Below are 26961 nucleotides of genomic sequence, written 5' to 3'. Positions count from 1 at the left end.
CTGTACAGCAATTTGTAGAGGCGTTAATTCTCCTATAGAACAGTCGTTGCGAATGACGTTCGCCGGCAGAAGTCTTGGACAAGGCTTTCCAGTAAACAGAATGAACAGAGCATGAATACTTTTGCGTTGTGTTAATTCCATGTAACGATGTTGATAACCAGCTAAATGTCGCCGATGTCGTGACGTTGTAGGAAACCATCTTTCGCACAAATTGCAGTATCTTCTATGTTTTATTGTTGCCTGTATATAAAAGATTAATAAACAATTAGATATTTTATTTTTTTAATTATATTTAATAAATAAATGTACCTTCTCATGGTAAGCTAGTTGCGTTATAATATCAGCTATGGTCATTTCACAGTCTTTATAGGAATGTTTGTTACTCTCCTCTATCTTTTCAATTGGAGTTATTACTTTATTCTTTAGATCTTTCACATTTTCCAATGCATTATGAATCTCTTCTTGATTTGTAATAACTGGCGGTGATCTAGAACTATCTCTATCAGAACTGGAATCAAAATTTAAAGCAAATTCTGGCACTAATAATGGCATATTATCTTCTTTTATCTTTGTTTCACTTGAACTGTCATTGTCTTTCTGATCTTGAATAGTACTTATTGTTTTCTTTTCTGATTTTTTTTCTGGAAGTTTAGGTACATTTTGTGGGCTATTGAGATTGTTGGAGAGATTGCATGTATTAGCTTCTACATTCAAAGGTTCTTCAGTTACTGTAATTTGACCAAATTTCTTAGTTGTTTTTAAAGAAATTGTACTTGACTCAGGTACGCTAGTATATCCACATGTAGAAGTCATAGGACATTCGTGAGACGTTTCTTTTTGTTCCGTTGATTTTTCTAATTTTAACTGTTGTTCTATAGAAGAATGTTTTTCTTCAACTTTTTCAATATTTATCTGCTCGTATTCTTTCTTTGCCGTGCTCGGAGAATGCATGTTGTCAGATTTATATGATTCCTCTAAATTTTTGAAATTGAAATTTAAACCTTGTTTCTTTTCTGCTACCGTTTTGCTTCTTAGTATCCTTTCTTCCGTATCATCATTCACAGATCGAGTTAAACATTTTTTCAGTGTTTCCTTAGCAGCTAAGACTTCCTTAACTAATAAGTCATTACAATAAAAGTAATCGTTTGATTTTCTTTTTGGACTTTGTATTTTGTTTTCATTAAAGGCACTTTGTGAAGAACGTTGAAAATGGTTGAAAAATGCTTCTGTTAATCCTTTGTTAACATTTGTATCTTTGGAATGTGATGCATTTTCATATTTGTCAATGTTTAGACAGTTTAATATATTAATTTTTGGTGCAAGTGTATCTGTATGTTGTGCACTCCTATTATCAATAAGGTCTAATTCTAATTCCAATTGAGTTGGTATGGCATCTTCTAAATGCACTTTAGTTATACTTTCAAACTCACGGTTCTTTGAATCATCGTCGCTGCTATTTGGAGATGCCGGTAAAAGCTCTATAGTAGTTTGGCTTTCATCTGAAGAATCAATTTTGATAATGGAATTATCATTGTCATCAAAATTACGTGAACACAGAATATTAGACAGTAGGCATTTGTCTTCTCCTAAAGACATACTTTCCTTGGTCCCAAAGGATGGATATTTCCTTCTTTCAACCAATGGATCATTGTCTTCTTTTATTAAATGATTTTCAAAAGAGTCCTTTACATCATTTTCAGTTATATCTATTTCTTTTATTTCATTTTCACTTTCATCATTCAAAGTATTAATTATTCTTTTACTTTGTAACGGTAAGTCTTCCTTACCTTTCTTTTTCAAATTTTTATTCTCACTATCAATTATTTTGAGATTAGATACTTCATTAACATCTAATAGTTTACTTTTATCATCTTTTGAACCAATGCTGACAAAATCTGTTGATTTTATATCCAATTTCATGTAATCAGGATCAGAGAATCTTCTCTGTTTACACTTAATAGGTGACAAATGGGATGCTGAACTAGATCTACATAATTTAACTTTACAATCCGAATTTTTCTCATCAGTATTATCTTTAACATATAACTTATTATTTATTGAAAGTTTGGGTTGCTTTATATCCTTCGCCAGGTGATCTAAAGCTTTTAGTCTTTGTAATTTAACTTTTGGTTGCCATTTTGATATATCAACAGTCGAAGACATTTTACCTTTTCTAATTTCGCACTTGAATTCTGCACCAATTTGTGTTCTCTTTATTATGACTTTCGGAATTTTTTCAGTAATGCATTGCGGATACTTCTTTCTAATTTCATCATTGTTACAATGCTTGGCATCTTCTTCTTTTGTTCTCTTAGTTTTCTTGAGGATAGCTTTTGAAATATTTGTATCCTTTTCTTTGGTTCTTTCCGATAATAAGGTTTTATCTTCATCTTGCTTTCTTAATTTTAATTTTGGTATTTTCTCAGTTTCGTTGGTTGGTGGTTCCTGCATAATTTTTTCATCATTCTCAGAGCCACTAGCCTCTGAGTCTGAACTATTTTCTGTTTCATACTTTGTTGTAGAATTCTTCTTCTCTTGAATTTTTATTTTTTTCACCTTCACTTTTGAAACGTTGCTTTTAGTAGCCTTGCGTTTCAAATATAGCTTCAAATCTTTAGAAGAAATATCCTCCAATTTTATTTTTACTTTGGGAACTTTGTTTTCATAATTCTTGTATTTTAATGTATATAATTCGGAATCACTATTATCCACATCCATGCTGTTATCATTATGATCTGACAAAATGGGTTGAATTCTTTCAGATTTACTTTTTTCTACGATTTCAGTTGTAGGAGTCGCAGAACGAGATCTGTTTTTCATGATTATCATTTTAGGTATTTTTGGCCGCGCATCGGATAATAGCTTTGTATCATATTTATTAGAAGAATTTTCATGTTCTGTATAATCCGATAAACATTCTATTTTAGAACTTAAAGCATCAGTTTTCTTTATAACGAGTTTAGGTATCATTTTTATGTCTATGTTACCCTGTGATGAATTAGTTGTTTGATTAAAATCTTGATTTGGACAAGAATCGAGAGAAGATAATTGACATTCCTCTTTTTTCTGTTCATATTCTTTAGTATCTGTTTCCTTATTTATACTAGTTTCATTGGTTGAAGAATTTTCTGTTGCGCAATACATACTTAAAATAGGCATTTCATTTTCCACAGAAGATTCTCGACTAATTTTATATTCATCTTGAAGTTTATCAGGGTAGCTAGCATTCAAATGTTCCTCTGAGTTATCAAAAGATACCATTGAAGTTTCTTTTATGCTTGATACAATAGAATTTGCAGTATTTTCAACAGATGCCAGTGAATTGTTAACAGTATATTTTTCGTCAATGTGAAAAGTAGTTTTTGAAAAGTCTGTGAAAGTAGAATCAACACACGTTCTAGCCGTTACAATATCTACTTGCGTGAGATCGGTAGTTACAGTCTCATTGTTTTGAAATATTTCAGTAGTAACACATTTTAAGTTTTGTTGATTAGTTGTTGCATCTATCAACTCTATTTGAGATTCGTATACCTCCTGTCCTGTACAAATAACATTATTTGCTTTTGAAATATCTTTTTCTGGGTCAATTTTTTCTCTTTCTGAAGATACAATAGTTTCTTCAGTATTTTTATTTATATTTTCTTCATGTTCTTTACTTGCACTCACAGTTTGTACTCTTTCTATATTTTGACCGAACTCTGTTTCATTTTCAATAATAATTTTCTCAAATTTAGTGTGTTCTTTGTCATTTATTCCTTTATTAGTGCTCTTAGGCAATATATCTGTAGTTTCAGTGGATATATTTTTAGATACTTCATATACTAAAGTGTCTTCTGGCATTTCATCCGATGTAAAAGTTTTATCAGTTTCGCCCACTAATTTTTCATTTTGATTAGTTTCCAAGACTAAGGTTTCAGTATGATCATTATCCTCAGAAGTGTTCTGAATTTTTAAAATAGGACTTTGATTATTTCTCACTTCCATATCAGCTTCTTGTCTCTGGTTTTTAAAGTGTACAGGATTTTCTGAATCATGTATTTTACTATCTTCTGCTTTCTCAGAGATACATGAATGAAAGACCTGATCACTTTTACTCAATGAGCACATTTTATTTCTTTCTATACTTGTTTCGTCATTATTACTTACGTTTATATCTTCAATTTCATTATTTCCTGACTCTACACTCTCTTCATTTAAATTTTTATCTTTGCTGGGTTGAAGATTTTCAGAAGTGCAAGATTTGTCTAACAATAAGGATATTATATTGTCCTTTTCATTTACAGATTCATTTTGTTTGTTATTATCAAGGCGATTAAATTGAACCAGCTGTGTTTCTTTAAAAGATGTATCATTACTCTTACATGAACATGTATCAGATATTGTATGTCTTTTGTGTTTGTTTTCCAAGTCTGAATTATCTGTGATTAATTCTAATTTCTGCGATTTGGAAACAACTGTAATTGGTTTATTCTCTGTAGCATGATTTTTTCTGTAATCACTTGTTTCAGCAACAATATTCTTAGCATAACATACAATTTCCTCATCGGAATCACTGCTACTGCATGTTCTTATTATTTTAGAATGATTAGACCAAACAGCATTGGTATTTTTAAATCCGTGTACATAGTTCTTGCACTTAACATGATTTTTCCCACAGAAATCTTCCAAATAATTTTTCTTTTGTTCATAAAGATACTTTGTATCTTTATATTCATGTTTTTTCTTATCACTGAAACCATGATGCCGTTTCTTTTTGCAAAATTTCCGGAACTTCGAGCTGTAATGACTGTCCAAAGTATTCATATAGTGAGACTTTCGTGTAGAACAACCTGTTTCACGGCTACGAGTCTCCATCATTAATTCGTGATACGTGAATCTTCGATTAGGACTATAAGATATTTTTCCATCTTTGGTAGTGTATACAGGAACTGTGTGCAAATCTTCCGATTTATCTATGTTTGAGAAAATAGGATTTATGTACCCACTGGTACTTTGAAACATGCCACAGTCTTCAAAAAGGTGATCTATCTTTGGCTTCTTCCACGTTCTTATATAATTATCATCTAACTCACCAGTTTTTACTCCTAAATACTTTTTATAGTCCAGCTTATCAAAAGTGAAATCTAAAGCATTTAAGGAGCTCGACGATTTTGAGTTCAATTCTATAAAATTGATATCAGGTAGCTTCTTTATACTTTTCAACATGTAAGGTAAACTTTCCACCTTTTTCTCATCATTATTTTTAAATGCTTCCACTACAGTTTGAGAGGAACACTCTGCTACATTAGAACACCGATTCGGTGTTCGAACTGCACGATCACCTTCTATATTTATAAAAGTATCTTCCTCCTCAAACTTATTGTTTGTCTTAATTAACAATTTATTATTCACATCAGTTATGGCAGTATTAGATATTGCACTTTTTGTCTTGATCGTATCAACGTTAAAAGAATAGTTAGTACTCTTCATCTCGTTTGTATTTGATGTATTATTCTGTAATAATTTAGTAACAGATTGACTATCCGAAGTCAAGCATGACTGAAAAGCATCATCTTTTATATCCGACGAAGGTTTTTCACTGCTTTTATGGATGGTACTTATATTTGCATCTCTAACCGATGTTGCTGTATCATTTGTGGTTTGGTCCTTTTCATTTGAGGTAATGTCACCAGCCACGGAAGATTTTTCAATTATTTTATGAACTATATCAAAATTACTATTTATCATTTCCTGTTCAGTGGAATGTATTCGATGTTGGCTATCCAATATATTGCTACAAGAAGAATCATCGATTTCATACGAAAGCCGTTTGCTCTGCTCGTGACCCTTCAAATTTCTTTCTGCGCAGGAAACATTTATTTCTATTTTTATGCTATCCAGAGTATCTTTTATATGTTCCTGCCCCTTGTCTCCAAAGATTAGTTCTTTCCCAATTTCACTATCTTTAAATTTTAAATTTACGTTTGCAACTTGGATCCCAAAATCAGAATTAGTATTTTTCACAAAGCTTTTTTTATATTTAAGTTTTGTGGTCTTCTCTTGTGCATCCAAATTATCTGAAGTTGAAGTAATCTGAGATGATACATTTTGCTCCATGGGTGCTTTATCAATATTACCATTTTCTTTCTGCAACTTATCTCCCATATTTTTATTTTGATGCAGTTTATCATCCTTCCCGTTATATTCATTCAACAGACGCATTTCTCCTGCAGTATATCCAGTGTCTTCATCTAAGGTATCTAGATCCTTTTGCGTTACTTCAGACCTTTTATAGTTCTGCGAATATTTTTTCATTTCTACTTCCTCCAAAAGATCTTTCGTACAGTTTGTTCGTAATTGAAATTCATGTGGTTTTTCACAATTAATGCTCATAGTTTTCTCTGCAGTGCCGTGTGATTTCTTATCGCTTAAAGTAATGGTATCTTTTATCACAGCTATAGAATAATTTTTGTATTGAGAAGTCATATGGCACACAGATTGTTCTTCATCTTGAGATGAAATTGAACCATCTCTAACAAACAGTTTAATGTCGGAATGTTTTGATTGCATTAAATATTCTTCATCCTTTTTATGAGCTTTCATTAGCTTATCCCCATTTATATTTCTATTTATATACTTATCCACGCAAACTATGTTTTCCTTTACTCTTTTTCCTGCACTTAAATCAACTTCTGAAAGAAGTGGATTGGTTGTATCTACAGATATATTTGAATTTTTTATTTTCTGTTTTTTGGAGAGATCTTTTTCATGTTTAGACGATTGAGTTTCATTGTCAAGTCCTATAGGATGTACCAAATTCACATTAGAAGCAACTGAAACAACAGTATGCGCCAATTTATTTTTATCAACCAGTGAATTACTAATTTGACCGACAGATTTTATTGAATCCATTAATTTTTTCTTCCTCTTCTGTTTCCCTTCTTGTGTTAGATTTGATGATTCGTAATCTGTATTCTTTTCGCTGTCTATTGCCTCCTGTTGAACTCCCAGTTCATATGCGATTGATGTTAATGCCTCGCATGTATCCGAAACCCTTACATCACGTTCTTTACCTTCTATTAAGTACACTTTCTTTCTTATTAAACTTGTTCCAAAACTCTTCGCTTGTTTATCTTTAGTTAACTCAAGAGATTTTACTTTAGCATTGTCAGTAGTAAAAGGGAAATTATCAAAAGTTGCTTCTTGTTCATGGATATTATTAATGTCACCTTTGTAATTAAGCTTATCTTCGTTATTTAGTTGTCCATATGGTTCCATTTTAACTGGAGACTGTGTGAAACTAATTACTGGACTGTTTTGCATTACTTCTATTGGATTCGTGGATATAGATAAGTCTTCCATATTTTGTGAAGATTCCTCGCTATCAGAGTGTATAGGAGTATTTAAAGTTGTAGATATTGGTGTGCACTCAGATGTTGGAAGGTCTGGTAAACTTATGTCATCAGGATTGTGTGATTCTTCGCTAACAAAACTGTTTTGTTTCTTTAACTCTAGATTATTGGTAACATCCAAATTACTCTTTGTTGAAGATGATAAAGCTCTCAGTTCTTGATTATTTATCGAAGCAGTGGCTGTTTGAATTGTTTCAGAAATGTTAGAATCTTCAATATTAGTGTCCTTGGCTACATCATCGTAATCTGCAGACAATAAATGAGTTTCATCTTTGTCGTGTTGTTCAGTAGTCTCAAGCATTACTCCTTTTCTTTTATTATTGGCTGTTTCTCTGAAAAATGATATTGTCTTCTGTTTCTCTAATGTCTCTATGACTTGGTCGTTGGACGCACCTAAAATGTTGCTTATTTCTAAGTTATCTACTATATGTATGGTAGGTATTTCATCAGGTCCGTTACTTATACAGTGTATTATACTCCCAGGCTTTACGACACCTTCTTGTATCGTTTGTTTAGAAGAGTCGACGACATCAGTGGTAGCTTCTGAAGACGAATATGATATTGTTAAACAATCTTGTGTTGCTATGTTTTCTTCAGCCTCTTTATCATTGTTTAATATAGTATTACTCGAAGGAAAATTGTCCCTTTGAGACATCTCCGAATTTTGTAGTGTTTTCGATGAAAGATCCACATTCTCGTAGCTAACGACTACGACAGGAGTTGTATCGTTTAAAGCTGCGACTGGTAAATTTGACGTACCTTCTTCATCATCCGTTTCATCCCAATTAGCTAAAAACTGCCGAACGTCAAGTTCTGGTTTATTATCGAATTCTTTAGAAGTTTTCTGCTGCATTATTGTTTTATTATCGTTATCGGTATTTAAAGTATCAAAACTATGACTGTCACTTGTTTGTACTATCAACTGATTTTGATTAAAATCTTTCTGTACCGAATATTGATCTTGCTTTTGAAAACTCTCTACACAAGAAGGAGGAATATGTTCACTTTGCGAGGGAATCATTAAGTGTTCCGATTGTTGTGTTTGTTGACACTTTTCATTAGCTGCAGAAGTCTGATTTTTAATTTGTTTTTCCATAATCTCTGATGATTGTTCTGTAGTTGGAGCATGTGGCAATTTAGGAATACCATCCGGCAAATAACTGGAGTTGATCAACATACCATTTTGGTCGAATTGTAAATTAATTGGTGGTACTGCAGTATTAATTGGTGTTGGTACTCGTGATGTTTGAACAGGGTTCTGATAATTAGTTGATTGTTGTAATTTCAATAATTGTCTGTATCTCATAACGCACTCTTTGTACTTTGAATGCGATTGATACCCAGGTATTCGACTTAATTCTCTGAGATGATTTTCCATTGAAAATTTTTGCATTGCAATTTTATGTTGATACGTCTGATGTTGAGAAGGAGAGTTGTGTACAAAAGTACCTGCTAGTCTATTAGCAGTATTGTCAGTAGCTTCTTGACATTCATGAGACATTTCTGTTGGAATGTTTCTTGTAAACTGTGAATTGAAATAACCATTTTGTGAAGATGGAACCATATTTCCACTAACATTTACAGCAGGCATCGCTTTAGGTAACATATTTCCATTCTGATATTGAAATTGTTTGTTATTATACTTTTGTTGAGGTATAAAATTTTGTTCTGAATGTTTCAACATTCCTGAATTTGGAATATTCATATTATTAGTCTTCGGATGTTCTTTCACCGGATAAGGGTACTTTGGATGTTCTGTTGAGTAGTTGTAATTTTGTATAGGATAGTTGGGAAACATTCCCGCAGACGTTGAATAGTTTCTATGTAATAAATGATCTTTATGGTACTTGTAATCAGTATAGTTTCTTCGGTGATCCACAACAGGTGCACTAGGCACCACAGAACCCATTGCTTCCTTACCTTCTAGATTGTCTTTCCTAAAATTACAATTACTTCCGAAATGTCTGTTCTCCATTTGGTAGTTGGATGGATGTACATTATCCCTATACGATGTATTATTTTGATAAGATCCAAACTTTTCCCATTGTTGATAATTAATATTGGGATCTGAATTGCAACAGAGTCCCTTACAAGGCATATACGAAGGGGGTCCAGGTTTTCCAGAATGTATTGAACCCATATTAGTATTTCTTGGTCCCATAGTTGTAGGTACAGAACCTGATCCATGTGGAAATCCGGATACAGATCCGTGTCTAGGACCAGGTCCATACATAGGACTAGCTCCAGGTCCATTTCCAGTTCCAGGGCCAGTTCCAGAACCAGTTCCAGGTCCTGGTCCAGAATTAGTTCGGGATCCAAGCCCGGGTATAGGTCCAGAAGTTGTATTTAGATTACAACTTGGTCCACTTAAGTGACCCATAGGCCCATTAAAAGGCACCTGATTACTTCTGTATCCCATATCATCGTTTATATTTGTGATTGCAGTATTTCTAGGATCCACAGAAGAGTTTAAGTTATCCAACATGGGATTTCTTGCATTTGGAGAAGTATAATGGCTAATGCAATTTTGCATTTGTGCCATAGATACAAGAGGGCTATTATTCGAAATGTTTGCCCCACTCGAGACATTATTGAACGACTGATAATTTCTTGAATTAAAATTAGTATCATTTTGATGTTTACTAAGGCCCTCAGAACTAAGACTAAGTGCATTCAATGTCGGTGGACTAACACCAGGAATGAATGCCAAATGACCAGAATTCACATTTTGTGTAGCAGACGTAACTTCGTTTGTTTGCGATGCATTAAATTGGTGCCAATCTGGCATATTTCCATTGTAGTTCATTGTACATTGTTTGATTACAAGTTTCTTATATTTATCTCATTCCCCTTATTCACAGAAATGATTGCACCAGGCAGGAACAGAACCTGCAGAAGAAAAAACAGAATTACTTTCTGAAGTATAAAACACAATAATACATAATGTTTATATAATATAATATAATATAATATAATATAATATAATGTTTTGAATTATAGAAAACACTATAAGTATCTTTTAAAACTTTTGTGCTTCGTTTATTAAAATGTAGAGATCTATTAATATAAATTGTAATAAACCAAAATAATCTATCATATGATGAATTCTCAATGTTTCAGTAAGATCTGCAGAATTTCATTAAGCTTGAATTTATAAAATACTTTAATTTCGTTTTAATTTCAAATTATGAGTGAAATATAAAGTATAAAACTACTTCATTTAATATGTTTGAGTATTTTCGTAATATTATTTCACACTAATGACTTTTGAGGTACATTCTCGAAAATATTGTTTAGAATACTCCATTTTCAAATTTTACTTAATTAATCTCCATTTATACAGTCATCAAGTGTTAGTAGATATTATTGTCCAGCAATCGTCTTCCAATTTTTCTTCCTTCATTTCATTTTATATTTCTAGTTCACAAAACAATAAAATCAGGAGCACGTATTTTTCACACCACACACCTGTCATTGCAAATGTAACTCACTAATCGGACCTTGAAGGTACAAAGGTTGACAGAGTTCACATATTTCAACGTAAAAATTACATTAATATCTAGTTCCATGAAACACGAATGAAAATATCAATAAACGTATGAAGTTGTGAGCATAAAACGAATGGAATTCCATCGTTTAACTTATTTGGTAGACCAAAATTAGAAAAAATCAAGACAAAACTTACCTGCACGTTAATGCAATTCACAATACACTCGCCATATTGGACACGACTACTAGACAGATATCACTCATTCTCAGGTAGTTCAGCCGTGGGTTCCATTTCAATATTATGTTCGATCGTATCGACTACGTTTTCCTGGTTTCTTAGGGAAAATTTCGATTGTTTACTGGTGCCTATTCACGCTATTAAAAAATCCCTATCTAACTTGGTGGAATACATGTGTATATATACACACACATTGTATATACATACCATTGAGTATCACAATATCAGAGAGAGCTCTCAATGTAGTTATGGATTCTCGAGTCACGGAGTGAAGTGAATAACTATTTTGTTGTTATATATTTTTGCACATACAGAAACTTATCTAAATATAGCCAAGAAAAATTTTTCATTATTCTCGGTTGCCTGCAGTACATCGGCTATACATGTGTTTATCTTGGTTCTCTGTTGCACGCTGGCTCCAAAATTGTTGTTTTCTTTCGTAGTGTCTAAGGTGTAACGTGAAAAGAACGTTGACATGCCGTTTCAATTTCACGACGTCCAGGTAAAATTTCGAAATGCAATACGAACTATATCATACATCTAACATTACCAGTATTAGGAAAAATAAAAAGATTACCCGGTTTCTTTATGAGACTAAATTATGCTATGTCACTTTTAATTAATTTCGTTACATTACTATTCATCTCTTGACTGTGACTTCGTATTGTAACTTTTGAATTTTAAAACAGTATTCATTTTTCTTGTGTAATGAACAAATATAATTGATAATATTTCATGTATTTAGCAAAATGTGGTGGAGCCTATGCAAGTTGATGCTCCTGCGGAAGATAATGACAATGCAGAACAGGAACCTTATATTGTGGAAAACCCAACGCTGGTATGTGTTATGTAAATATTATAAAGCATAACTATCACTATGTATTTTCTATCTTATTCCATCCGCAGGACTTGGAAGTATACGCTAACAGCTACACAGGTCTTGCCAAATTATACAGGCTCATGTACATAGCTGAACATTGTCCCATGCTAAGGGTAGAAGCATTAAAGATGGCTATCTCTTATGTGATGACAACATACAATGTTTCTCTATATATAATATTACATAAAAAGTTGGTACAAGTTGTAGGCACACCTGGGTTACCAGATGTTGCAGCTCAGTCAACATCTCAAGATATGTTAACTTTAGACCAAGCATGGGTTGAATCTAGATCTAAAAAGGCTGTTCTAAAATTAGAAAAATTCGATACAGATTTGAAGAATTACAGAAGTAACTCCATTAAAGAAAGTATCAGAAGGGGCCATGATGATTTGGGTGATCATTATCTTGATTGTGGAGATCTTTTGAATGCCTTAAAGTGTTACTCCAGAGCAAGGGATTACTGCACCAGTAGCAAACATGTTGTGAACATGTGTTTAAATGTTATCAAAGTTTCTGTTTACTTACAAAATTGGACTCATGTACTGAGTTACGTTACAAAGGCTGAAAGTACACCAGATTTCTATGATGTTCATGGTAAAGATAACAATCAGTCTATAGTTACAAAATTAAAGGTTGCAGCCGGTTTGGCGGAACTAGCAACAAGAAGATTCAAAATGGCAGCTAGACATTTTCTCCAAGCATCGCTAGATCATTGCGACTGTCCAGAATTGTTGTCTCCTGGAAATATTGCTTTATATGGAGGCCTTTGTGCTTTAGCTACATTTGATAGACATGAATTACAAAAGCAAGTTATTTTCAGTAGTTCCTTCAAATTATTCTTAGAGTTGGAACCACAATTAAGAGATATTATTTTTGCATTTTATGAGTCAAAGTATGCAATATGTTTGAAGTTATTGGATGAAATTCAGGATAACGTACTCTTGGATATGTACATAGCACCACATGTAAATGTATTATACACGCAAATACGAAATAGAGCACTAATACAATATTTTAGTCCATATTTAAGTGCAGATATGAGACGTATGGCAACTGCATTTAACAGAACAGTTTCAGAGTTAGAAGATGAACTCATGCAACTAATTCTTGATGGACAAATTCAAGCTCGTATAGATTCCCATAATAAGGTAATTGCTCTCCATAATCACTAGTATTGAGATTTTATTAAATTTGTGTTTTCATATGCTTCATAACACATTTGTAGATTTTATATGCAAAAGATGTTGATCAGCGTAGTACAACCTTTGAAAAGTCAATAAGTGTTGGTAAAGAATATCAGAGACGTACACGCATGTTAATCTTAAGGGCAGCTATGTTGAAACAACAAATACATGTTAAGGTATTTACATAAATTTTTTCTAAATAACACTCTATTTGTAATTAGTGTACTATATGTGTTCCTAACACTGTTACAGAGTCTTCAACGTGATAGTACTCAAGGAGGAGAAATGTCAGTCACTTGGAAGCAATAGTTTAATGGTAAGAAATTGAATTGTGACTTACGCTAATCTTTTGATTAATAAATATTATTATTATTCAAATAAACTGCCATGGTCAGTGAAATACAAAAAAGTACTTCAATTCCATATCGGACATGTTACTAATCTATGTAAATTGCTGGTACCAAATTCGACTTTCAATAAATGGTACATTTGTGTATCATAAATCTTTTCAAGGCAAAGTCATTATTTTTAAAACTGTACTGGTTACAAATTTGAATGAATCTTTGATAACACATAATGTATGCTAGCATCTTTGCATCAATAAACATATAAATACTGTTTTTCATGCATGTGTGTGCTCATTTTTTAAGGTTAATTATTATATAAAGAAATAATACATTCTCGTTTTAAATTATATTTAAATAATCTTTTATCTGGAAAATTATGAAACTTCATATTATTGGGTAAATGTCAAAGACATTATTTTATATTTTGTACGTGATTTAATTATAATATTATTTTTTTGTATTATAAAACAATGCATAACTATTGTGTATAATGAAATTTACAATTTTATATAGATTTATTAAAAATTCGGGTATTTGTGCTTTTGTGTATTTAAAAAAAGATATTTAACGTGATATTAGTCTGTATAATTAGTTAATAACAATAAGAACATCTGTTTATTGTAAAAGCATAATTGTTTAAAAAATTGACACTTAGGTTAACATCTAACTTATATAATCTATCCTATGGAACTCCCATTCTTTTGTACAATATTTGTAATATACAATTAGTATATCAATTGAGATAGGAATTATCTGTATTTAAAATACAGTTACAGATAATACATATACAGTGAAATATATATACTTATATAAACCAACGTGAACATCTATTTGTACTACTCTGTCATTTAAAGGAAGTGATCATACGTCTATCCAGTTTGCATTAGCAACATTTTTCATTTCGATTATTCAAATAATCGATGTCTTACTAATAAAATGTGTTACAGTACAATAAAAAAGCTTAGAAAAATATAATATTTTTTTACAACAAATTTGTGTACGAAACTAGAAACGATCTAACTGTATGAATAATATTCTTTTATGTAACTATAATTCAGTAACATATCCTTGATAAGAAAATGGCGAGGACTCCATTACACACTTTCTTCTTGAGCCTGAAAAAGTTATTTTCATTATTAAATTATTTAAAACAAAGCCTGTAACTTTGTTATTTGGTATCTCCATAGCCTCATTTAATAGAGTTGTACATGAATCTATGTATAGATATGTACAGAAGTGTAGTGTGCTATCTATAAATGTATAAATTACAAAGATATATTAATCTTTTAATTTTTTCATTTTATAAGTAAGGCAATTACCTTAAACATGACTGGTAAGGAAAATTAAAATAATTGGTGTTCGTATATGCAAGTTTCATTGGCTTTATTTAAGTGTGTAAATATGATACATACTTGTAGTTCTAATTTTCTTAATGATACATTCATAAGGAAAGGACCTCAATTGGTTGGAGTTAATGTGATTTTGCATGATGGTAATATATACAGATTCCTAATGATACATGTAAAATATACAAGGTGTAACAAAATTATTGCACACAAATGACAGGGCGTGTACAACCCACCAAACCGAGTAAAACAACCACAATGAACATGGGTCTAAAACGCAATAGTTTCAGGTCCTCATACATTTCTTTTCAAACTAAACCTATTTGTATCTCGGAAACCATTGAATTTTAAACTCGTGTTCATTGTGGTTTTTTTACCCAGTTTAATGAGTTGTACACGCTCTGTTATTTATGCGCAACAATTTTGTTACACCTTGCATATATTACATGTATCATTAGGAGTCTATATACTACCATCATTCAAAGCCACATTATAATCGAGATCCGTGCCTTTTAAATTTTTTAGAAAAATAAACAACGACTAGAGTATGATTTTAAGTGATATTATAAAAATACATTGTATATACATGTAAATACAGTATACTCTATACAGTTCCAGTTACCGAAAATGAAAAATAATACAATATCAATATTATGAAATGCACGTAATATTTGTTCACCAACTTCGTTAACCGTCTCCCAATTTTTTTCACGATTTTTATGTATCATTAAGTAGGAAAAATGAAACAAAAACTGATAATTCAAATTTACCCTATAACTACCCTTCTGGTTGATATAGAAGGCTGAAAATTGGTATACAATATTTTTTATAGGTAAGCTATCAAAGATAGTACCTTTGCGCGAATATAGTATTAATGCTTTATAAAGTATCGTAAAGAAGCATTGTAATAAGAATTAAAATTGCCTTCTTTATGTACCTTTAGAGCAGTTGTAATTCCAAAAGTGACCAGCATTCCCAAACCAAATGCTAAAAGATGTGGAATATATTTAATTCCGGGTATACTGGGTCGTTTTGCCACCATAGATGTTAAGAAGGACAGTTTCTTGTCGGTATATGGTGGATACCGACATCTGTAATAATCAATTATTGCAAAAATAGTTTGGAAGAATGATCACACTAATAAAATTAAAAATATTTGCTTACGATGCCAAGGATTCTGCCAACTTGTTGAAATCCTTAATGAGACAACCCTTTTTGTGGACAAATGTATCATACGAATACTTTCCATGATAACATCCCATACCAGAGTAACCAACTCCACCAAACGGTATAGTGTCAACTGCAGCAATGATTTTTCATGTTATTTTATTCCAATAGCTATTTCATTAGATACATGTGAATAAAGTGTAAACTAATCTCTAAAGGAAATGCATAAGAGTGTAAATAAGCAAAACATTTACAAGAAGATGTTAAGCATAAAAGGAACATGCGCACAAAATAAGGTATATATTTTAGGGTAGAATTTTATGGGCTGAATAATAAAATGGTGAAAACTTCCTTTAATCTGATATTCCTCGCTTGGAGGTCACAGAAAGAATGTCCTGAGAAGGGCACTGTTTAGCTAGAGGATATCCCAGAGTCCCCTCAACATTAGACAATATTAATGCAATTATAAAACTTTTTTATGTAACTTTATACAATTATATAACTTTTACTAATGCGGTTGTAAAATTCTTCTGATTAAAACGAGAACATGACATACTTTAAGTTACAATTTAGTAGAAGAAAATAGATTATTGTAATTTATTAAGAAAGTAAATATGTTCAAAAATATATTGTGTTTGGTCTCCTTTAAATCAGAAATATTTTACGATTCAATGGGTAAAAGTTTCAATTAGTAAAAGTGAAAAATAAAGAAGTTTAACATTGCATTAATATTCCCTTATTCATTTGTTTGTTTGAGCGTTCTGAAGGTCGGGCGTCTTGCTCTTTCATTCGCAGTGCCTTTCTCTATAGATGACAAACAGAGGTATTCGACCCTCTCTCTGTGTGCGTGTGTGTGTGTGTGCACGCGCGCGTGTGTGTCTGGATACATGTGCTAAATGTTATGTGAGAAAGGTCGTATCTCTTTGATAATCTTCTGACAGTGAAGAATTAATTAAGAGAAAGAAGAAACAAATACCTGCGATATGCATCATTGTATCATTAACACAAGAATTACCACTACTTGTATTATCAAGCAAGAGTGATACAGTTTTCTTATCATTGCTAAATATATACAGTGATAATGGCTTCTCCCTGTGTAAAATATGTAATAATGTACAAATTATTCAAGTGACTAGCAATTAATATTGGTTTGATTCTATTTCAATAAAAACAGGAAATACTCTTATATTTCCATGTATTATACCAAGAGTGTAAGGAGTGTGAATATCCACGAATGAAATTAGAAGTATGAGGCAGTTTTATCCTGAACTTACTTAAAATCAATTTTAGGGTGTAAAATACTATATACAGGGTAAAATATTATATACAAGGTAAAAATTATATGTACACAGCCATTCCACTTTGTTCTTATGCACCACCAAAACTTGATTTCATTATAATTACAATACCTATTTTAAATAATATGCTGGCTAACATACGAAAATAAAGTAACCGAAGACCAACACCTTAATATTTGGTTAAAAATCTAATATTTGGAGCTGAGCATGCTATGTCAAAGAAGTAATTTACTACAGGCACAGAAACTTCATAGTATTTTATAAATTTTATAGTTGTTCAAACACCAGGAATCAACATGCATAACACTACACCTTATAAGATTCCAAATGTAGTTTTCAAATGAAGAGAATTTTTCTACTATTTCTACATCAGCAAACTACTTATCATTCTTTTTCTAATATCCTGACTCACCAGAAAATTGCATTATTGTTTCGTTAACTGCCACACTTCCACTATGAGTTTGACTAACTATTAATTCCTGAACTCCCCTGTCCTTGGTAAATACATATAGTACAAGTGGGTTTTCGCTAAATATAAAAAATGAATGAATCACTATGAATTATTACTCAGAACAAAATTGCTCTTTAACTTGTGTGCCAATGGAATCCATTGCAATGTAGATAAAGAAATAAGATCTAATTACATATAATATATACAGTTACAGAATACCCAATTGCAAGTTATTTCAGGATATCTGTATCATATACTATATCAAATTTTTTTGTATAAAGTAATTCAAAGTTGAAACTTACCGGCTATTTATAAATTTAATAGCTTCGTATGCATTATTTACGTTTATAAAAGGTAATATTGGTCCAAATATTTCATCTTGCATGACAGGATCCGTAGGTTTAACATCCACAAGTATAGTTGGGGAAATGTATTTTTCAGTAGGATCACAGTTTCCTCCAATCGCTATTCTACCATTTCCACTTAAGTATTTTACAAGTCGACTGTAAAAATATATTAGAAATATTATGCCATTGCATAGTATCCGCGTGGAATACTAATAAAATTATATTTTTCTGTAAAATTATACTTACTGATAATGATTTTCATTGATTATACGTGCCAAATCTGGACTTTCTTTAGGATTATCACCATACCATTCTTTTAGAATTTTCTGTGCTTCATTTATAAATTTGTTTTGTACTTCTGGCGAACAAAGTACATAGTCTGGTGCAATACAGGTTTGACCCACATTAATGAATTTACCCCAAAGTACTCTTTTCGTAGTTATATGTATATCCACAGTATTGTCTATATACACAGGGCTGCAAATATGCATTTATGTTTTACTCCTTTATGTTACTAAACTTAAGAATGTAATTTTATACCTTTTGCCGCCAAGTTCTAATGTAACAGGTGTTAGGAATTTATTTGATGCATCTCGTATTATTTTTCCAACTGTAGTGGAACCAGTATAAAATATATAATCAAATCTTTGTTTGAGTAATTCCGTTGTTTCGCTAACACCTCCAAGCACAACTTGAACACAATCCTGAGGAATAAGAAAAAAGTAATAAAGTATAATCTAAAACATACTCATTGTTTCATTTGCTATACATACTGCATCTAAATATTTTGGAATAATTCTTGCAAATAATTGTGATGTAGCTACAGACAGTTCTGATGGTTTAAGAACTACACAATTTCCAGCAGCTATGGCACCCATCAAAGGAATTATGCATAATTGAAAGGGATAATTCCATGCTCCCATAACAAGAACTACACCATATGGATCCTTTCGAATTTCAACTCCGTCCAACAAGTTAATCATTGACTTTGGAGGCTGGAGCATGTATATATACATATTTAATGTACTATGTGTTAATTATATAGCTACATTATTCCACTAAGTATATACCTTTTCTGCAGCTGACCATTCTTTAATGTTCATAAGCAATGTCTTGACTTCTCCTATTGAAATAAGTAGTTCCAAAGCAATAGTCTCAAATTTACACTAAAAGTGAAAAAAGATATGTTGTACGAGTATTCAAAGTAAGACATCAATTATATAACATAGATAATGTATCATGCATACTCTACGTAAATCAGTAGTAAGTGCAGATATTATATCATTCTTGCATTCCTCTAGCATAAGATCTATTTGTTTCAACTGTTTTATCCTCCATTCTAGCGATTTTGTTTTACCACTAAAAAAATTATTCCGTAATCTCTCAACAAGCTGAAAAAATTGTAAATTCATTAACATTGTACATTTGACTATTTTTAGATACTGATATGAAACATAGTAAAAAAAAATTAATACACTTACATCTCCATAGTCTGTCGTCATTTTACCATTAGATTGTGCTAAAATAAAAAAAGTATTTGTGAACAACTTAATTATTTTAATTGACACTCATTCTTATACTTTAATGAATGAAAACCAAATCTGAAAAAAAAAAAATTCTTTTGATGGTTAAGTGACTTTAAACACATTAACATTATCTTTTTAGCTTTAAATATATGTTTGTCTTTAAAAAAACAGGCACTCATTATTTATCGTTTTACCCTTGTTATCAGAATTAAATTCACATGTATTAACCAAGAAATTTTGAATACAATACAAAGTACATAAGATAATGTATGTAAACAACATTCATACTCTTATAAATATTAAAGAGATAAAATTATCGTGAACAAAGGAAGCAATAAAACGAAATGTGCAATTCATATTTTGTTAAAACTTTGAATGTAAAAATAAGTATTAACTTATCATTATACCGGTCAAATCTATTTATAATTATTTAATATAACATTTTTATTATTGTACATTTTCGCATATTGTGGAAAAATAATATATTTTGTTTCATTAATAATATTACAAAACACTATAAACTATAAAAATATGAAACTTTTGATCAAGAACACCTACCTATCATTGCGCAATACTATGCGAAATGTACAATCATTATTTTGTGTCTCATATATATAAATGTATACAAGGTGTTCTTGAAGTAAGCATCAATTGTAAGGAAGAAAAATTCACTTAAAAAATTGATATAGCGTAAAAAATTATTCACGTAAAAAAAATATACATACACTATTAACTTTTCATTTAAATATGTTATTCTTATGATAATATGTTAATTATAAGTTTTATTAGCTTATTTCATACGTATTTAACTTTCTTCTGTTTTAATGAGTAAGATAACATTTAATTTAGTTAAAACACACGATACCTATTATCAATTTGCAATCAGAGATAATGACATATAAATTCCTTATATATAACTGCGAATATAAAAATTAGAGTCTAAAGTTTATGTGTGTCATTGGGTACGAAAGATATATGTACAGTGCAGTACATTTTACTCATTTGTATATGTACATAAGATTTATGTGCTGTATCCTGTTTTTACATACTTCTCATGAATTATGAAGTTTCTAGTGTGCAATATAAAATAGTACTAATCATTAAAATATTATATTGTTGTCAAGTTCATACTTTCCAACATTTCTTGTTAACTGTCTGCGATAGAAAATTATAAAGACGTATGGAATGTGGCGTACGCTGACTTGAAATTGCAACAAGTTTTTTTTTTCGGAAAGAAATTTCACTTATTTGGTAAAACTTACCAAGATACATTTTTGTATAATTTTTAATAACGTAACAATCTCATAAAAAGTATATATTCTTTCGAAAATTATTATTGTAGAATCGACGAAAATCAGAAATGGACTTAACCATTTTATAAACAAAAATAGTGAGAATGCTTATGAAATTAATATGAAAACTGATTTATAGGAAGAGTTAATGATTTAAAGAATAATATCTTTTAAATATGTTTCATTTCTAGGCAGCTCAAAGGGATGACGAGAATAGTAATAATATAAATTAAACTTGTTATTTTCTATTGAAGCGCTAATAAACAAATTCGAGAAAGAACTAAAAAAAACTGTTAACTCGCAAATCGATTAATATCTGAATGCATCCTACCGAAACTGTAATACGTACGGACACTTCGTACTCCAAGGGATGTCGAAAAAAGACTGAAATGGTACTTTGCTTGACGTACAGAACTCTTGTACCATTACTTTGTACACAACTTGGTCGATAAGGAAGGAGTACTGCAGTGTTTCAGATGTCAGCACTATATTTTAGGTTGACAAGCGATTTTATCGACATTGCGTTTTTTAACTCTTCATTCAATTTTCAAAATTTTAAATTAAATGATGAACAATTTGTGTGAGAATTAATTGACATGTGCTATTAATTCACCAGTGTGTGTTTTAATTAATTCATCAATATTATGCTAGGGATGTTTACTCGAATCGAGTACATTTTTTAATATTTTTTAATTCATTTCTTCAAAATGAAAAAGACATCGAAACATTCCCTTAATTAACAGTTTCCGAGTGTTAGAAATAAAATGACAATTACTTTAATCGTATAGTAAAATCAAGACGATAAAAGAACATTCGAATTCAAATTGTGAATTATTGCGAATAATTGTGAATTAAACTCAAATCGAAATTTGAATTTAAATTGTGATTAATTAATACTCGAAAGTGCAGTGAACACGTGACATTGACACAACGATAGAAACTGAAACATTTAACACTTCCTACCATCAACATTATTATATAACTTTGACGATGGTTCCACGTTAATTACCACAGACTTTGTCATTGTTCGATATTGTTATTAATATTCCAGCAACGCGTGAACAAGGCACAGATCTATTCCCTAAAAATGGAGTTGTACGGTACATCATTATTATTTATCATTATTTCACGATCCATTCGTTTATCAAGAAAGCAATTATATAAATGCTTGAAAGCACTCTACATTTAAATTGTGAGATAAGAAACGATGCATAATTCATATTCCCCGGCATTTACTAGCTTATATACGCCGTAAAAAGTGAAAAAATGACATGCTCGTATCAGTTGATGTTAATACCAAAGCATCATAGCGAAAACATAAAAAAGATAATTAGAATTTCGGTACTACAATAAATCGGTTGATCGACTGGTCTCACTGTTTCCGAAGTGTTTCAATAAACTTCGCCGCACAATTTCTTATTTTTTATACTCACACGTACACGAGCACACGAGCGAGTTTCTCGTCGCCTTGCACTTTCTCCGTCGATTATCAACGACCCGAAATATCAACCACTTTTGCCGAAAGTTTCGGTTTTCATGTCTCGTTCGGCGTTACGCGGTAGCGATCGCATAGCAAATACCGCAATAGCCTTCGGCTGCATGACTTTTATGATTTTCTTGCTTGCTATAGTCGATTACTTTGCCCTTGCGAGAAGGACTAAGGACAGGAAGACTCGGCATGACGCGAGTCCATATTTTCTTACAGTTATACTTTGTCACTCCTATTATTATCTCCCACATTAGTTTCTTCTATTCGTCAGCCGAAGAAGTCGGCGCGATTCGTCCTTCTTCCTACTCGAACTTTTCCTGATTAACACGACGCCGGCGTCTAATGTCGAACATGCAATTCGTTGCATTGGTTTCATAGATAGAAAGATTGCCATGTAGTCGAACATTAATTTGCATGCCAATGGTTCCAATAATTTACCCCTTTGCACTCCATAGGTGTCCCTCGGCCAATATTTATTATTAATCTTTGTACAATGCATCAATATGTGAAATATTGAAAGACAATTCGGTTCTTCAATTTATGTGAGATTTCTCGTCAAGACGGTTCGGAAAAATGTCTGGAACTTCTGATTTAAGTAGTTAATTTTTTGATTAATTATCTGAAAACTTCTGGAGTGCAAAAGGGTTAACAAATTTTAAAAATTCCGTCGCTACGTGGGCAGAAACTATCATTTCTACAAATAGGACCTGATTGAGTTAACATTGCGTACCGGTTGATTCTTAGAAAACTGGCCGATTTCTCAATGAGATCAACTTGTAAGTTCGTAATACATCACTGTATGAAAAATATCCGAATATCTTATTATTTCATAAGTATTAACACTAGGGGAACGCGTCAATTTGACGCACATTGAATTTTACTGTCGATTTTCATTGATGCAGTAACACGAATGTGTACTCTAATCATCTAATCTTTAAACGTCCAACTTCCAAAATCTAAATGAACGAACATAAAATTTGTTAAGACGAATAGTTCTAATGAAATTTAATGTTTCTTTAAAGGGTGTGGTAGTTCGCAAAATGACGACAGGTTCAAATAAAAACGAGATTTCTCGTTTCCGGTACGCAATGTGTTGAAAAGGAGACAACTTCTGATAAACGTGAACACAAGGAGAGAATCCAGTTATCTAACAATCGCAGATTATTCCGTTTACGTGTGTGTTCGAAAATAATATACGCAACATACATGTTAAAATTCGCTCACCAATCTCGTTCATGTTCGATGACTCCGGTTGTATGTCTATCCAACACTCGGCACGATCTGTACGATCATGCACGATTTTCGTCTCTTCGGCGTTTGACATATCCAGCACTACCTCTTCCTGGAATAATTAAAATGCCAACTTTTTTCTCGCGTGTTACGTAACATAGGTAATTATGGCTTGAAATGGTATCGGCTAGTTTTTGTTGCGATAGAGAATAAAATATTAATGTACTAGCGTACGTTGCTCCGACGTCTGACACTTCAACTTCTTGCATGGAAAGGTGAATTATAAGTTAAATTTTGATATACTAAACAGGAAGACAACTAATTAATATTGAAGATGAGATGAGAAAAGATGAGGACCGATCAACGAGATCAAAAGATCGAACATCTGCCGACTCGCGCAGCGTCACCGTGTACAGCTGGTGTCCTGAAAAAATGTCCTTAAAAAATGCCCTAATTTGAAAATCAAATTGCGACGCCGAGAGCCGACAGGTTGGAAGTAAGATTGTCCCTTGCCGGGCATTAATAACGAACGAGTTTCCAGCCAGCCGAATTATGCGGTAAGAAATGAATTTCAACTCGTTTCGTGCTCGTAATCGTGGTTACTTACGTAGCGGTTGCACGCGTTCGGGACGTTGCATCGGTGAACGACAACACCGTGCGCAATTATCGCATGTTCGCTCGGAATCGAATGATCAACGGCGACGAAGCATAACTGTCGTTTCGTAGCACAGTGCACCTAGGCCAAAGAGAAATTGAAAGGACGACGATGCTGGCTTTCGCGCAGCTCTGGCCGGACTGCAGTTAAGAATGGTCCTTTTGCAGCCGCTCCGCCGACGCAAGATACAGAGTAACTTTCATAAACGACACTTGTGCGAGACATAATTCCCCGAGAACGTTCGTTCGTTCGCATAGGCGAATCCATAAAATACTAATCACACCACTAATCGTACGATAGGCGTAGACGTTATTATATTACAAACGCGACCGCGTATAAACTCCGCCTATTGTAATAAAACGTGTTTCACCAATGACAGGATCCCTGCAAAAAGGATAAATACTGCAACGCAACCGACGATCGAACGAGAGAGCCGCGGGCATCGAGATTTCTTCTAATCAAGAAGAACTATCAAGATTTCTTTGGAAGTAGAAGAACTATCAAGATATCTTTAGAAATAGAACTATCAAGATTTCTTTAGAAATAGAAGAACTATCAAGATTTGTTTAGAAACAGAAGAACATCAAGATTTCTTTAGAAACAGAAGAACTATCAAGATTTCTTTAGAAATTGGACTATCGAGATTTCTTTAGAAATAGAAGAACTATCAAGATTTGTTTAGAAATTGGACTATCAAGATTTCTTTAGAAATAGAAGAACTATCAAGATTTGTTTAGAAATTGGACTATCAAGATTTCTTTAGAAATAGAAGAACTATCAAGATTTGTTTAGAAACGGAAGAACTATCAAGATTTTTTTAGAAATGGAAGAACTATCAAGATTTCTTTAGAAATAGAAGAACTATCAAGATTTGTTTAGAAACGGAAGAACTATCAAGATTTTTTTAGAAATGGAAGAACTATCAAGATTTCTTTACAAATAGAACTATCAAGATTTCTTTAGAAATAGAAGAAACGAGCACAAAACAGTATATAAAATGTCCTGATGATGAATGACAATGTACGCTGTAAAAAGCGCTACACTTTGCCTGTTTTATAGAGGGTGCTCGAGGCGATTTACAAATTTGTTGTTAATACGCAATCAGCTTCAATATCGGTGACCAGTGATCGGTACAAAATTGAAAAATAACTGGAAGATCTTTTATAAGCAAGAAAACCGTAACAATTTCTTTTCGATCCAAAATTGTGCAATTTAATAATAAAATCAATTATTAACACATTTGTCGGAAGTATACTAACTTTTAACACTACATCTATTAGCACAGATTTGACGACTCTTCGAAATTTTGAAATTGGGTGGATAAATTTCTCATTGCAATAAATGCGAGATTATTCTCTGGAAGATCCTGTATTTATACTATTAACTCATCCGTCCTTAGTCCCCGTTCTTCCTCTAACAGTGTCTCTCTTTAACCCAGTGTTTAAATTCTTGTTTTTCAGAAAGTACCATTTTGTCGGCCTGCGATGCCAATGTAAAATTGTTTTCCTGAATTATTCGATAAATAAGTCTTCCTTGTAGGATTGTACGATGCGTGTACTGCATCGTAAGTATGCGATAAATTTCCAAAGCTTGACGTATGGTCGGTTCTTCGAAGTTACCTCTTATTATTGTATCTTTTATTTTTCTGGGCATCGTAATGCCTGATTTGTCCTTTATACGCCAATAATAATCTAAAGTACATTAAATATCGAATTCAGACACGTTAGGGACTATTAATAACAAACACATTTGAATTTCCAAGCTTAGCTTGCCATTTTAAATGCGAAATTCCAGCTACTTTCGGATTAGCCACGGATTCGTGACGTTCGCGCGCGTTCGCTTCGATTGTAACACCTGCTGCTCGCAAACGACGGTTTGAAACAACCGAGGATGCATTGGATTAACTGTGGGGGAGGTGTATGAGGTGACATGGACGATCAGCATGCTCATTTCTATAACAACCTAGCAAATGCGGCCAATGATTCCGTATCGTGCGCAATTTCTGCAATTCGCACTCTCAAATTCCTCAAAACTGCATAAAAGTCGTCCAATTGTCATAGTAAAATGAAAGTGTCATTGAAAACGAAATGCTCCCTTTGCTGCGTGAGTTGATAGATCACTGTTTTTCACTAACGGAACAAACGGTAATTGATCATTCGTGAATTATCCATTATCACGATCTTAGGATCATCTTAGGAAGCATTTGCGTTTCACGGATCGTTTCCTTCACTGAATCTCTTTTTGTTTCTTCACTCGGAATCTCAGCATCTTATTGCCTACGTAAATATGAAACTCATTATCCTTCTGGTCGTTATGCTGATTGCGTCGAGCGTCGTTCGGAGATATCGCGTTCGAAAGATAATTCCTACGGACACTTGGATCCTCGTATAATTCCGACGAGCGAACGGAGGAACCAGCACGAACCATTTTATTTAATTCGGCCGACGAAATGAGCACTCACCATGTTGACTTCCGGTTACGCACGATCGCGATCCACGATATTTTAACGGACGAACAGCAGCAGACAGGAGGAACGTATTGATGAGACCGACGGGGATCGAGACAGGTCGCCGTGACTGCGTATCGAACGCCGATTAACTTGATTTCAGGAGCGAGCTTGGGCGGAAGTGG

General features: G+C 32.5%; 3 protein-coding genes across 15 annotated transcripts in view; 1 reads left to right on the top strand and 2 right to left on the bottom strand.

The window, feature by feature from the left end:
• The window catches only part of LOC116429385 (uncharacterized), a 15019-nt gene extending 3661 nt beyond the window's left edge, over nucleotides 1-11358 (bottom strand). The window contains exons 1-3 of one of the 2 annotated variants that reach the window (XM_031982296.2): nucleotides 11077-11358; nucleotides 310-10280; nucleotides 1-240 (exon numbers count right to left, since the gene is read on the bottom strand). In XM_031982296.2, coding sequence (XP_031838156.1) covers nucleotides 1-240; nucleotides 310-10197 — 10128 coding nt within the window. In that variant the 5' untranslated portion in view covers nucleotides 10198-10280; nucleotides 11077-11358. Of the gene's footprint in view, nucleotides 241-309; nucleotides 10281-10711; nucleotides 11052-11076 lie in introns of those variants that run through there. The other variant, XM_031982297.2, reaches the window with a different exon arrangement.
• On the top strand, nucleotides 10903-16176 carry CSN1b (COP9 signalosome subunit 1b). The gene is made up of 5 exons (XM_031982302.2): nucleotides 10903-11620; nucleotides 11864-11956; nucleotides 12025-13146; nucleotides 13224-13358; nucleotides 13435-16176. Exons 1-5 carry the CDS (start codon nucleotides 11594-11596, stop codon nucleotides 13489-13491), a joined length of 1434 nt encoding a protein of 477 aa, XP_031838162.1. The 5' UTR covers nucleotides 10903-11593; the 3' UTR covers nucleotides 13492-16176.
• Aldh-III (Aldehyde dehydrogenase type III) lies at nucleotides 14267-26961 on the bottom strand. 12 transcript variants are annotated; one of them, XM_076366342.1, is made up of 13 exons: nucleotides 26792-26961; nucleotides 23652-23787; nucleotides 19620-19657; nucleotides 19386-19529; nucleotides 19209-19304; nucleotides 18912-19133; nucleotides 18679-18842; nucleotides 18385-18615; nucleotides 18094-18294; nucleotides 17753-17868; nucleotides 16040-16175; nucleotides 15813-15966; nucleotides 14267-14644 (listed from the first exon to the last, which is right to left on the bottom strand). In XM_076366342.1, exons 1-13 carry the CDS (start codon nucleotides 26792-26794, stop codon nucleotides 14624-14626), a joined length of 1662 nt encoding a protein of 553 aa, XP_076222457.1. In that variant the 5' UTR covers nucleotides 26795-26961; the 3' UTR covers nucleotides 14267-14623. The 12 variants fall into 12 exon arrangements, with proteins under 12 accessions (XP_076222457.1, XP_076222458.1, XP_076222459.1 ...); XM_076366343.1 differs by lacking the exon at nucleotides 17753-17868 and adding an exon at nucleotides 17019-17134; XM_076366344.1 differs by having other exon boundaries at nucleotides 23670-23787.

The sequence above is a fragment of the Nomia melanderi genome, chromosome 3, assembly GCF_051020985.1.
Source record: "Nomia melanderi isolate GNS246 chromosome 3, iyNomMela1, whole genome shotgun sequence".
NCBI classification, from domain to species: domain Eukaryota; kingdom Metazoa; phylum Arthropoda; class Insecta; order Hymenoptera; family Halictidae; genus Nomia; species Nomia melanderi.
The sequence above is the reverse complement of the archived record's forward strand: the minus strand, read 5'-3'. Positions and strand labels throughout refer to the sequence as shown.

What these genes read in the sequence shown, in the direction of transcription:
- CSN1b (XM_031982302.2), top strand. Translation starts at nt 11,594, where the DNA reads ATGCCGTTTCAATTTCACGACGTCCAG. An exon ending in GTATAGATTCCCATAATAAG is followed by an intron (nt 13,147 to 13,223) that starts GTAATTGCTCTC and finishes ACACATTTGTAG; the next exon opens with ATTTTATATGCAAAAGATGT. An exon ending in AACAACAAATACATGTTAAG is followed by an intron (nt 13,359 to 13,434) that starts GTATTTACATAA and finishes ACACTGTTACAG; the next exon opens with AGTCTTCAACGTGATAGTAC.
- Aldh-III (XM_076366342.1), bottom strand. An exon ending in TTAGAACTTGGCGGCAAAAG is followed by an intron (nt 18,616 to 18,678) that starts GTATAAAATTAC and finishes GCATATTTGCAG; the next exon opens with CCCTGTGTATATAGACAATA. An exon ending in AACAATAATGCAATTTTCTG is followed by an intron (nt 16,176 to 17,752) that starts GTGAGTCAGGAT and finishes TCATTGCTGCAG; the next exon opens with TTGACACTATACCGTTTGGT.